The 14,592-nt window shown below is 34.0% G+C and overlaps 1 protein-coding gene across 3 annotated transcripts in view; it reads left to right on the top strand.

The window, feature by feature from the left end:
* APC (APC, WNT signaling pathway regulator) overlaps positions 1 to 14,592 on the top strand; it is a 131,127-nt gene that overhangs the window by 29,985 nt on the left and 86,550 nt on the right. The window contains exons 1-2 of one of the 3 annotated variants that reach the window (XM_008060673.2): positions 41 to 167; positions 13,435 to 13,587. The exons of the other annotated variants lie outside the window; for them this stretch is intronic. Of the exons in view, the coding sequence (XP_008058864.1) occupies positions 13,453 to 13,587 (135 nt within the window). The 5' untranslated portion in view covers positions 41 to 167; positions 13,435 to 13,452. Of the gene's footprint in view, positions 1 to 40; positions 168 to 13,434; positions 13,588 to 14,592 lie in introns of those variants that run through there. 3 annotated transcript variants of the gene reach the window in all.

Below are 14,592 nucleotides of genomic sequence, written 5' to 3'. Positions count from 1 at the left end.
TCATGGCGAGGAGCAAAAGCTCTAACCCATTGAAAGGCTTCTTTCCCCCTCTGGCGATAAGGACACATGCTGTGGTAGCCAAAAAGAGAGGGGATACAAAACTGCTGATGGCTGATGTGAATCTGGTGGAAAGGGCTACTGAGGATGGGAGAAAGAGGAGGAGGCAGGTACTGCAGAGCTTGAGTGGTGATGTTGGTTGGTGAAATATTGATCATCAGCAATGTGCCTGCTTTTGTAAAACATCCAAGTGAACTCACTGTGAATAAGGTGGCAGAATATACCAGTGTCTTTGTTAGTTAGAAAATGCAGTGGTTGTGCCTTTTTGCAGATGACTGCAGCAGTGCTTTTCTCCATTAGACTGAAAAGACAACTGCAGAGGAATAAGAAATCTTGCAGCAAATGCTGAGGATAGAAGTCCATTTACAAGAAGCATGGTTTATAATTGCAGCCTGAATAGGAGAAAAATATTCCTTTTAAAGTTGGAAAAATATCAGGCTATGAATATTTGGACAGTGGAATATATTGAATACTTTGATTCTACATCACAAAAGAGAAACTCAAATTCTTTGATTTAACATAAATCCTATAGGAAATCTTAATAAATTATGTATGAAACAGTGGATCTTTTCCTTTGTTAGTGAAGCTTTTATGCCATTAATTAGGTCATTCAAGAGCAAATCACTTTAAATGTAAATTGCTTTGTGAAAAACTATGAGTATGTATTTTTTGGAGGCCTGATATTTAAGATCTGTATTTGTTAAATAATTTATATCTCTCTTTGGTTACTTTTAGATTTCGTTGAATAAAGTCTACAGACAGATATTTTAAATTTTGAAAAATGGCTTTTCTTTTAGATGTATTTCTGTTTAGTGAACACTCATGGGGTATACACTTAATACGAAACGTTTTTCACTGCACTTTTAAAAGTCTAGTTGTGTAAAAACATATAGTTTTAGATAGAGTGCAGTTTTAAATGCCGTATCTTTATGCATATTTATAGTAGTCACCCTGCCACACCTCCCCACTTCCTGAACAAGGATGGCAGTGGCTTTGTAAAACCTTCCAGGATCAGTGACAATATTAAATAATTAAATAATGTTTATATAATAGAAAGGCTTGAGAGAACTTAAAATTTTGTTTCAGTAATTTTTTCAAGATAATAAGGAATTGCACTTGAATAAATATGTAAGTTTTTCACTGATAAATTATAACAATTGTATTCTTTTAAACAATTATTTCTGCTTTAAAAATTACTTGATCATGGATATCAGAGCTTAGAAGCTGTGTGAGGTGGCACAAGCCTATAATCCCAGCTACACAGGAAGCTGAGGCAGGAAGATCACTTGAGTCCAAAGTTCAAGACCAGCCCAGGCAACATGGTGAGACTCCCCCCATCTCAAAAAAAAAAAAAAAAAAAAAAAAGATATTAGGGTCTCTTTTTAAAATTTGATGAAAACTATAGCTAGAATTAAAGATGCTGTTACATTGAAATTCCAAATGAAATTTAATAACCCATGTTATTTCAATTTTTTGAATCCCAGTTAACATAGTGCTTGAGTTTATACAATACTTATTTTTACATCATCTTCTCTTGCTGTTTTTACAGCTCATTGTAACATTTTTATTTTAAATGTTAGAGTACTCCAAATCAGGTATGTTGTGACTTTATCCAAGGTCATGTATTGTATAAGAATGTAAAAGAATTTAAATCTTCTATTTTATTCTAATTCTACAAAACTATTTTATAATGCCTCTTATTATAGAACATACAAAGTAATATATAACAGATGATTTGAAAAGCAATATAAATCACTGACAAATTATTTAAGAAATGAAAATAAATCCTACTTGATTGTAGGTTTTTAACTGTAATATAAGAATGCTTTATAAAATACCAAGTAGAAAAAGAAAATGGAGAGGCAGAAGCATTCATAATGATATTTATAAATATACTTTTTTTGATCATCTTATTAAGCATATGAACACTGAATGAAAGCAAGAAATAAAGAACTAAATTAAATTGATTTTATTCCTTTTATAGTATAAAATATCTAATATGTTACTGAGCTTTTGGCTTTAGTGGACTTTGAAATTATTCACTGTTAATGGATATGGCCAGAATTCTGCTGTTACAGACTTCAAAAGTTAAATATTCATAAGTATGCTTTATGAATTGAATCAAAGCTATTGATGGTTTTTCACTTATATTAATTGCGCTGTAGATGTTTTATTTTACCGTTTTTCTCTATTTCGTGCTCTTACTAATTTCACATAATTTAACCAATCATTTGTAGTTTCATATGTTTGAATGTTCTCTTTAATTTTGGCCTCACCTCCCCCCCTTCTTTTGCATTCAAGTCTGAGTGAAACCTATATAGCACATAAGGTGGAATAGAGTATTATGATTCAGATAAGATGAGTAAATCTTGAGGAACTGTATTCACCACATATTTGTTAAAGTACCTTCTAAATGTCAGAGGTATGAAGGGTGCTAAAGAGTCAAGTAAGACTTAGAAACTAACCTCTAAGAAACTCATGGTAGAATTATGTGAAATTTTATTGCAAATTAGACACATTGCTTTGACTACACCTAGAATCTTTAAAAGTTTATATAATCTAAAATATCTTCTAACTTATTTGCTTATTTATTTTAAAGATATGAGGTACAATTCAGGATTAGGTATACAAGTGGTCATCATACAGGTAAAGTTTTGGCCTCCCTTTGGTCCCCACTTTGCCTGGTTTGAGATCAGGTACCCTTATGGATGTTGTACCCCACCACGCCCACCCCACCCCACACCCACCCCACCCCACCCCAGCAGTATCCTGCTACTGCCAATGCCTTTCTTATAGTATTATGGTAAATGTTGAGGGTCTGCTTATGAGTGAATATCTTCTAATTTAAAGGAATGTGGTAGATTGCTCTTTGAAGCACTGCTTTTTGCAAAATCTACTTATAATCACAGATCATCTTGAAAAGTAAATTACTTTTGAAATCCTAAGCATCTTGAATGTACAATGAGCCATTCTCCAGGATTGTTTTGTAAGTCAGATTATGCCATCATCAAGGTAAGCCTTCTCCCCTTTATTTTCATACCCTGCTCACACTCCCCTTGAAGGCACTGACTAAGGTGTGTTTTTAAATATGCATGAATTCTTTGGAAATATTTAGGATCATTTTATGTGTCTTTTTTATTGGGATACGTATATTAAACATATAATTTACCATCTCAACCATTTTTAAGTGCACAGTTCTGTGGCATTAAGTACATTCTCATTGTTGATGATTTTCAACCATCATCACTATCTCCAGAACTTTTAAATTAAAATTCTGTACACATTACACTGACTCCCCATTTCCTTCTCCCTTCAACTCTGGCAACCACCACTCTTTATGAATTTGACTACTCTTGAAACATCACATAAGAAAAATAATGTAATATTTGTTCTTTTGTGACTGGCTTATTTCACTTAGGATAATGTCTCCAAGGTTCATCCATGTTGTAACATGTCAGAATTTCCTTTTTAAGCTGAAATAATATTTACACCACATTTTGTTTAGCTGTTTATCTGTTGATAGACACTTGGGTTGCTTCCACTTTTTTGTCTATCGTGAATAATGCTGCTGTACAAATAAATGCTTGAGTCTCTGATTTTACTTCTTTTGTGGGTACCAAATCTGTTTTTAATTAACATAATTTTTGAACATTTTAGACTCAGTACTGTTTTTAAGAGATATCCATTTTATTTTATGTCCATCTAGTTTGTGATGCTAACTCTGCTCATAATATTCTATGTATATCTATCACTGTTCCTCCAGTGAAGGCCCTAAGGTTTTTCCAAATCCCTTTTACCACAAACACTACTATGGTTTACATCCTTGTACATGACTCATTATGGACTTTGTTGGTTACATATCACTAGATAGCAAATTACTCAAAAACTTATTGGCTTAAACAGCAAACAGTTTTCTGGGCAAAAATTTATGAGTGTCTTAGTTGGGTGATCTGACTCAGGATCTTTTATGAGGTTGCAGTCAGGATATCTGCCAGTGCTACAGTCATCTGAAGGGCTTTGCTGGACTGAAGAAACCTCTTACGAGATGATTTACTGACATAGTCCCAGTTTTTCACTGACTATTGGCAAGAGACCTCAGTTCCTTGTCGTGTGGGCCTCTCCATGGGGCTGCTTAGTACCATCATGATGTGGCAGCTGATTTCCCCTAATGATCCCAACAAGCATTACCATTTATAACCTAGTGTCAGAAGCCACACACCATCACTTTTGCCATGTTTCTTTATTAGAAGTGAGTTGATAAGTCCAGCCCACACAAGAAAGGAACTAGGATCTACCTCTTAAAGGAGTAGGGTCAAAGAGTTGTGAATATATTTTAAGAATATTGCACAGACCAGTGAAATGATTTCACTGAAATTTATCTCTAGGAGAGGGATCACTGGATCATAGGGTTTTGTTTCCTATTGCTGTTGTAACAAATTACCATGGACTTAGTGGCTTAAAACCACACAGGTTTATCTTACAGTCTTGGAGGTAAGACATGGTTTTCACTGGACCAAAATCAAGATATCCACAGCACTGTGTTTCCTCCAGAGGTTTTAGGGAAGTATCCATTTCCTTGTTTTCTCTAGCTTTTAGAAGCCACCTGCATTCCTTGGCTCATGGCCCCTTTCTCCATCTTCAGTACCAGCAGCATACTAAATCTGTCTCTGAATCTGACTCTGCTTCTTTTGTCACATATTCATCTCTGACTGCACCTTCTGCCTCCTTCCTATAGGAAGCTTTGTGATTACATTTGGTCTACCCAAATAATCCAGGAACATCTATATCAAGATCCTTAACTTAATCACATCTGCAAAGTTCCTTTAGCCATGTAAGGTAACACATTAATAGGTTTGGTGGTTGGGACAAGGACGTCTTTGTGGAGCATTATTCTGTCTACCACAGGCATACCCATATCATTTGTTATATTTTTAAACTGAAGCATTTTTTGAAGTTATTTATTCTTTTGCGAATGAGTGTTACTTTCTTTTGGTAAATTAAGATTTTCATTTACCAGATTTGTTTAAAGTATAGTATAATATATAATATGACTAAGATAGTAAGCAGATATTCATTATACAGTATTGAAATATATTTTCTGCTAGCTATTTTTAGATTCTTGGTTTTATCATCACTTAATTTATGTCAATGTATTAGATACTTCTGACATAGTCTTTTAATTGACACTGAGAAATAATAAAGCAACATGGTCTTGTTAATTTTCTTTTTGTATCTTTCAGGTTTGCTATAACACCATTTCTGAGAGTGCTCTATTCAAACTCCAACTTCCTTACACTGAGAAGTCACCTAGCCACAATGTTGTTCCGGTTCATATTTATATGCTTACCCCTCTCTCTTTTCCCTGATTCCTTCACACTGTGTTTCAGCTAATTTAGACAACTATCTTTTCCCCCAAACGTACATCACTTTTTAACCTGTAAGCTGTGATCGTTCTTTTGCTTCTTCTGGAATACTGTCCTCTCAGTTTGTTTGTTAGAATCATGACTTTTCTCAAGTTCTCTTCTTAAATACTGAACATTTTTATATTCTGAACATTTTCCTCAAATTTCTCAGCACTCTTTGTCAATGCTTTTGAACCCAAAATTGCTTTTGAATTCTAGGTAATTTCATCATAACTCAGAGTGCTGAGGCCAGACCTTTTGTAAAATACAAATAGTAGTATAGACCTGAAAAGAGGAATAGCTAGTTTGAGCATATGTTCTCAAGTTGGTCACACTTTGAATCTGGTTTGATCTGCCAGGACTCTCTGAGGTACAGCACAGATTATGCCTCAGGATTGCCCACTCAAGGGAAAGAACTATATATACTACCTCCCATTCCTCTTTGGTCAGTGGTTATCCCATCAAGTGTTCACTCTTTAATACGTTGTACATGCATTAGCGTGGGGAACCCACAATGAGGTGTCAGAGATGCCCTAGCACAGAAACCAAAAGATACTTGGCATAACTGGTGTGTTATCAGTTTCCTTCTACAGTGAACTGATAGATGCAGCCGTGAATAGACTTAAAGGGAGCTAAGAGAATGTGAGGTGGGACACAAATGTCTGATATATTTACTGATCCTATTTCACCTTTCTGTTAGAATAGACTCCCTTTGTCAGATAATAAGGTACTTGAGAAGAAGGAACATGTCGATTTATCTTTTCTCCTTGTATTATTTTCCCAGAGCCACTGTAACAAGGTACCATAGACTGGTGCCTTAAAACAATATAAATTTATTCTCTTACAGTTCTAGAGGCTAGAAGTTCTAAATCAATGTCTTGGCAAGGCAGTTTCTTCTGATGAGGGAGAATCTGTTCCATGCCTCTTGCCTAGCTTTTGATGGTTGCCTGCTATCTTTGGCATTCCTTGGCTTGCAGCTGCCTCACTCTGGTGTCTGCCTCTGTTATCACAAGACATTCTCCCTGTGTGTCTCTTTGTCCCTCTTCTTTATATGACCTTCTTATAAGGGCACCAGTCATTGAGTTTAGGGCTCACTCTAATCCAGTATCACCTCTTCTTAATCTTATTACATCTAAAAAGACCCTGTCTCTAAATAAGGTCACATTCATAGGTACCTATGACTTCAGTATCTTTTGAGGAAACACAGTTCAACCCATAACACCCCCTTATAATTTGATATAATATAATATGTGCAGTATCTTGTGGATAATAAGTTTTTAAATGTTTGTTGATTTGAATTGTATAGCCATAGAGAAGAATCTGTTGTCTTATTCTTTTAATGAAAAAGTTATCTTGGACATTATCTGAATTTGTGCCCTCTTTTTCTGTTGTTTGCCCTCTGTGGCTGATAATGCACTATTTCTGTTCATTCTTGCATGTCTTTTATGTGGTTGTCACTGAGTAAAGCATTTGGGGAATTACATAAGCTAGGTATTAGATATGGACCTTGTCTTAATGATGTTGATGATCTAGCTGGTAAGGCAAAAAAGCCCCAAAGTAAAATGGCATAATTAGAGAACAGTCAGGCCGAGTTATAGAGTATTTATTATTCAGTCAGCAGAAAAACTTAGTATTTGCTGTAGATGACAAGAAAGTTTTAGTGAGTCAACTGAGCTGGACCTTAAAGGACAAGGATATAACAAAACAGAGAAAAAAATGGATGTGGTATTCAAAAACATAAGAAGTATAAGCAAAAATACAAAAGTGTGAAATAATGTGTAGGGGATAGTAAAGAGAGACATAAAGAGAAGGGTTACCTTGGGATTTAATAGAAAATATGTATGGAAGGTAGACTATTATTCGATCTAATAGATTGTGAATGCCAAACAGAGGTTATGTTACACAGTCTTTAAGAGCATAATCTTTAGAAACAAATACAGATTTGAATCCTGATCTGTGTTCTTAAGGAAGTTGTTTTCCATTTTGGTGTCCCATTTTTCTTAACTCAAAATGAGGAGTAATATATACAACACGTACCTCATAGGTGACTGTGAGAGATAATATATGGAGAGCATTTATAATGCATGGCATATTGTAAGTACACAATATATGAGAGGCTTTCTGAATTTCACATATAAAAAACACAATAAAATAAGAGCATATATAGAGGATTCAAATAATATGCTATAGTTAATAAATAGCTATAGAACTTTGTACATTTTTCCTTTTTGAAAAATCTTAGTTGGATATTTATGAAAATTATTCGTGTTCTTAACTACAAGGCAAACTTTAAAAAATTCCAAGTAATAACGATTTTATAAGCAGCAGTCTTCAATTAATCTAAAAAACAATGTATCAGTGACAATGAAAAGATGACTCAAAAGCCTTATATATCTGACAATTGAGAAGGATCTTAAAAGTATCCCCTAGATCAAAGAGGAAATCAAGATTGAAATTATGAGTCATCTAGAAATAAAGATAACACTTTATACTAAAACCTGTGGAACATGGATAAAGCTATACTAAGATAAAAATGGATATCCTCAACATTTATATTGTTAAGGAAGAAACTAATAAGTGAATATGTAAGTAAAGTAAGGAAGTACATGAATTAATACCCACTTCCAATTGCAATACAAAGAACAAAATAAATCCCTATTATTTAAAAGTAGTTGTGAGTGGGTGTGGGGGCTCATGCCTATAATACCAGCGGTTTGGCCAAGGTGGGAGGATTGCTTGAGCCCAGGAATTCGAGACCAGCCTAGGCAACATAGCTAGACCTCATCTCTACAAAAAATAAAAAATAAATTGGCCAGGTGTGGTCGTACACACCTATAGTCCCAGCTTCTTGGGAGGCAGAAGCGGAAAGATCTCCTGAGCCCAGGATGTTGAGGCTTCAGTGAGCCATGATCATGCCACTGTCCTCCCTCCAGCCTTGGCAGCAAAACAAGACCTCAACTCGGATGGATGGATGGATGGATGGATGGATGGATGGATGGATGGATGGATTGATTAATCCTCCAACCTGGGTAGCAGAGTAAGACCCTAATGTAGATAGATGTATGTATGTATGTATGTATGTATGTATCTATGTATGTAGGTATGTATGTATGTATGTACATATGTATGTAGTTGTGTCACTGCCCTTCAACTTGGGCAACAGAGTGAGACCCCCAACTCAAATAAATGAATGAATGAATGTAGTTGTGCTTTTTACCAAATAGAAACTTCCCTATTTGAAGTACTGTAAGAATCTGTTTGTTATACCTAATGTAGTTACAGACCTCACTTCAGAGAGCTCCAGTTAGCCTTCATGCCTTACACGCATTTACAAATTATAATAAAAATGTTCCATGCCACCCTCCTTTGAAGAGAGTATATGCCATTTAAATATCATTAGTTTAAAAATAAAACTTTCCATAATTAAAATGCAATTAAATTTTTAAAAACATTTAAATCTCTATTATTTTTCAGTTTATCCTAGTATGTATTATGAGGAATAGACGCAGGTTTTTAAATTTTCTTCATGACTTCTTATTTCCTGGTACTCCTAATTTAAAGTTCATCTTTTTACAAGTGTTTTGAGATGCTACCTTTATCATATACTAAATGTATATGTGTTTACTTCTGGATTTTTTTAAATTGTTTTTCAGTGGTTGATCTATTCTTATGCCAGTATTACAGCTTTTTAAAAAGCTTTCAATTTTTAAATAACGTTGGACTTACAGAAGAGTTGAAAAAATAGTACAGTTTGTCTATATACCCTTTACAGATTCCCCTGATGTTAACATCTTATATATCCTTATTACAATGATCAAAACTAAGAAATTAACTTATTGGTACAATATAGTTAACCACATGTTTGGTTTTAGCTATATTTATGCTTTGTGCAATATTTTAATATGTAGTAGTTCTACTATATGCTCTTCTTTTTTTCATATTTTCCTATATTTGCTTGGTTTTTTTTTTTTTTTTTTTTTTAGAATTGGAGTCTCACTCAGTTGTCCAGGCTGGAGTGCATTAGCAACCCCTGTGTCGACCTGCTAGGCTCAGGCATTCCTTCCGCCTCAGCCCTCCCAAGTAGTCAGAACTACAGGTGTGCGCTACCACACCCGGCTAATTTTTTATTTATTGTAGAGATGAGTTGCCCGGGCTGGTCTTGAACCCATGGGCTCAGGCAATCCACTCACATAGGCCTCCCAAAATGCTGGGATTATAGGCTGAGTCACCGAGCCTAGCCTGCTTGTTTTTTTTAATGTCTGGCTGCAGAAAACAAAACACAAACTTTATATGGTATTTTAACTGGGGCTATAAAATTTATAAATTAACTTAGGGAGAAATGACATGTTTATGATGCTGAACCTTTGTATACAAGAATAAGATGTATTTCCATTTGTTGATCTACTTTTGTGTCTTTCAGAAGTATTTTCATTTTCCACGTACATGTTTTGAATACTTTGTATGCAGTTTATTCATAGATATTTTATCTTTTTATTGTAAATGGAGTCTTTTCTTTCATTTCGTCTTCTGTTTTTTCTTTGCACAGGTATAGGAATGATTCCTGTATATTTTGTATTACACTATATTACTAAATTATATTATTGTAATATATAGTTGATACTTTTGGATATGCTTTTGATATAATTATATTATCTGTAAATAGTATCCCTAATTTTTTCTAATTTTATTCATTAATTGTGTTGGCTAATATTACGAGTAATAGAATGGTAAAAATGGACCTTCCTGATTTCTGCAATACGTATGGTACTGACTTTGAGGCTAATGTGTCATGTTAAAGAAATGTTCCTTTTTTATTCTGTATTTTCAATAAGAATGGGTATTAGCCCAGGATGTTGAAGCTGTGGTGAATTGTGATCGTGCCACTGCACTCCAGTCTGGGCAACAGAGTGAAACCCTCACTCAAAAAAAAAAAGGAGTATTGAAGTTGTAAAATGTCTTCTTGTCATCTTCAGCATGAACGTAGGATTTTTTTGTGTGTGTAGATCTATTAATATGTTAAATGTGATAATCGATTTTCTAATTGTGTTTTTTATTGTAAATTTTATTTGATTTTTCATCTCTTTTGGGGTCAGTTTGATGAATTGTATTTTCTAGTAGATTATCTTTTATTCAGGTTTTCAAATTTGTTTGCATAGCATTGAGCAAAGTAGTCTTTTGCAGTTATTTTGGTTTCCTGCCTTCTATTTGTATTTTCCTGTTATTTCATTACCAACTAAAAGTGCTGATAAATATATATTTGATTTCCACTAAAAACAATAATAACAGTTCTAATTTTTTAAAAAGTGATCCCAAACTTCTGAAATTAGTAATAATGAATCCTCCAGATTTAACTAAGATTGAGTATCTTTTGCCTGCTGAAACTTTTTGCCTAATTTCTTACAATACTTGTAAATTTGTTTTCCCATGAATATGTGGATAAAAGTCTAGATAACAGTTCTTTTGCTTTCTTCTCCCCTACCCTACACTTACGGGATAGGGGCATCTCTTTAATGGTTATCTTAACTATAGAAGAGCAAATTGGGATGTTTGCATGCTCTCAGAAAGTGAAAGATTCAGGGGTTTTTCCATTCATGAAGTATGGCAGCTGCAAGATGATCACACAAGTTTCATATTTTTAAAAAATGTTGTTGAGTGACTTGCAGTTAAGATATGTTTGGTATGCAGTTCTTGTGATTGCAAGAAAAGACTTTCCAAAATAAATTTATGATTTCTCAACTTTTGTATAAAGCAGTTTTTGGTTGGGGCAGGATGACTGCAACATCCTAAAAGAATATGAGGTATGGTAGTTCTCCATGAAACAGCTTATCTTTTTTTTTTTTCTTCATAAAATTAGATCCTTTTTAGAGCAGAAAGGACTTTGGTGATTGGGACTCTGGAGTGGAGGGGGAAAAAAAGAAGATCAGAGGTTTAATTGTCCATCTGAAGGATTGAATTTTTAAAATTTCTTTAATGAAAAATACTTTTAGTCTCTGCTCACCTGGTTGTTTTTGTGATTGTTTAGGTTTGTAACTTTCGAGTCTCAGTAGACCTGTGTGTTTTTTTCTCTGTTATTACCTTTTGTTTTGTTATTTTGGTGTAAAATTACCTGTTAATTTTATTTGAAATAAAGAATTTTAAGACTTGCATGTTTAGAATTCTGTCCAATCTCTACCTCTGTTATATGATTTTTCATGTACTGTGTCTCCAGACCTGCTTATTAATGGTATGATGCAAAACAGAAAAATGATCACTCTTATGAATTTCTCCTTCATTTTTGAGATGTCTTCTCTGTCTTTTTCAAAAGGCTGAATTACTTCTGCACTACTTGTCCCTTGGTCAGAGAAGGGGGAGTTTTAACTGTGGATCAATATTAAGTCTTACTGAAAAGTTTATGTTACATGTAAATTTTGTAATATAACTTACATTTACATAGCACTTTTATTTTTCAGCCTACTTTTTGTTACTAATCCTAACATTATTAGTAAGTATAAGTTATATTAAAGCAGATAATGTGGCCACTTACAAATTATGAAACTAATAAAAACAAAGGAGCAAAGGTTAAACCATGACCAGGCCTGAAATTATTAGACCCCAAATACAAGTCTAGTCTCATTCTTTTCAGCCATAACGACTTTTGTAAGTGATTTTCCCATCCCTAGTACCCAAATTCCTCCTCAAATGTCATTGGATTGTTGTAGCAGGATTATTGTTGACTTTAGCCATTATAGAACTGACTAGATCTGAGTCCTTTGATTTCCCATTGACAGGGCCTTCCAGTTACTGAACTCCAGTATTGTCGCAACAACCCAGTGTTACAACCTATCTACCTTATTCTATATAGTAGATTTCATATTATAGAAGCATTTGTTTTCATGTTAAGATCTTTAGGTATTACTTAAGTACAAACTATTGAAAGTGTTATTTCATACTTTTTAGCTATTAAATATTTAAGATAGGCAGCGTTTTATTTCAAAATGAGTTTGGCATAAACTAAAAAAGAATGTGGATCTTCTGACTCTTACTTGGTTAATCATAATATAACTCCTAGCATTCTATAATTCTTCATGCCAAGGTCTTACTATCTGGATGTCTTCTGTGTCTTCCTTGCCTCCCCTCTTCTTTCTTAGTCATACAATTAACTGCCAAGAGTGTGCTTCACTTCTCTTTTACAGTCTCTGCGCTTAAGTTCATCCATTTTCTTTAGGTGTCTTTTGGCCTCAATTTGAGCAGAGTGGGTTCCAAGACCACATATGTCACAGCATGGCCTATCATATTCATCCTTTTGAATAAATATAATAGAACTTTATATTAGTAATTCTTATTTATCATCTTCCCATCTTCCTATCAAAAAGATTTAACATCTTCGTCTAATGTTCTCCTTCGTACTCATATTTGTTAAATGATTGCCTTTTAATGAGAGTTTCTTCTAACTTCAGAACTATTTTACCATGGAAAATGTTTAAGACTAGACTTTTTTCAAATGAAAAATTATGAAATGGAATATGTAATCTCATTTATTCATTCTGGCTCTAAAATTCTGTGACTATCAGACAAAATCCAGAAATAAAGTAATATTACTGATATAAATAAATTTCTCACCACATTACGGTCTCTAGGTTTGCTTGTAAGAGCAAGTAAAATATCTTTAAACCCTTGAAAAAAATTCTTACTTGATAGAAATTTTATCCACCTGTGAAAAGAAAAATGTATTCAAACACTGCTTAGGATCTCTCTTTCATTTCAGTTCTGTTTTTCTTAAACCAAGACTCCAGTGTTTCATTCTCTTAGGAAGATGCTTGAACAAGATGCTTGAACAACTTGAACAATGTTATTTTGAGACTAAAAACTATCATATATTAACACAATCCTCTTATTAAATGTCTCAAGAGTTTTGTATCCTTTATCCCTTTCTTTAAAAACAAGCAGCCACTATATTTTTTAGTAGTGAATTTCAAAATCCTTTTTAACCTTATAGGTCCAAGGGTAGCCAAGGATGGCTGCAGCTTCATATGATCAGTTGTTAAAGCAAGTTGAGGCACTGAAGATGGAGAACTCAAATCTTCGACAAGAGCTAGAAGATAATTCCAATCACCTCACAAAACTGGAAACTGAGGCATCTAATATGAAGGTATCAAGACTGTGACTTTTATTTGTAGTTTATTCATTTTTATTCAGTATTCCCTCTTGCAAACTTGGGGTAAGACACTTTACTTAAAAAGAGTATTTTAAGTTAATCAGTAATATGTGAGCTCTTTCCTACAAAAGTTAGCATTTATATTTCCAAATAAAATACACTGAATTCATCCAGTGAGTCATATAAAGAAAATAAATGTAAAACTCCAATGATGAATTAGTTATTTCTCAGATTTTTTAAAAATTAAAAATAAGAAACCAACTTCAACATATTATACTGAGGCAAGGTTTTCTGTGTAGTTCATAGAAACCAGTCTCGTGATTTTAGAATATATCTCAAATATTAAGTATAGCCTTCCTTCTCCACTTCCTCAGATCTTGTCACCCCTTAAATGCTGCAGTGATAGATGATCAAGAAAATCAGGATGCCCTAGTGGAAAGAGGCCTGAACTGAAAGTCAGTACTTGGACCTATCCTTGGCTTTGCCACAAACTGAACCATATGATCTCTGGTTATTCTTTAGGACTTAAGTTGTCTTATTTGGAAAATACAGGCATTGCACTAGTCTAGATGATTTCCATGGCACCATCAAGCCCTAACATTTCCTTGCCAGATTGTGTTGAAAATCTGTGATAACCTTCAAGAAATGTTATAAAATACTTAGTCTGTGTTGGGAAAATCATGCTAGTTTTAAAATTATTGAGGTTAAAACTTTACCTGTTTTAATTCCCAGTTACTTAGATTCTCTTCTCACTGAATTTAATAAGTTTATAGAATCGGATATCATCAACAAAAATGTCACCACCTTCATTTAAAAAAATTCTTCCTGCTTTGGGTTGTTTCTGCCCTTTGGCTGTTTTAACATCTGAATTCCTGGCTTGTTCTTCCTGTCTGTTCACTACTCTTACTCCTTACTCATTTCCTCTTCCATCCTAGTTTTCTTCCTGTGCATTTCAAGGTCTCCCCTATTCTCCAGGATTTTGTGTATCACTGAAGTAAC

The sequence above is a fragment of the Carlito syrichta genome, unplaced genomic scaffold, assembly GCF_000164805.1.
Source record: "Carlito syrichta isolate Samal-C Ts95f unplaced genomic scaffold, Tarsius_syrichta-2.0.1 Scaffold304694, whole genome shotgun sequence".
In the NCBI taxonomy this organism is placed as follows: Eukaryota; Metazoa; Chordata; class Mammalia; order Primates; family Tarsiidae; genus Carlito; species Carlito syrichta.
Note: the sequence above shows the minus strand (reverse complement) of the source record. Positions and strands in the feature narration are given on the sequence as shown.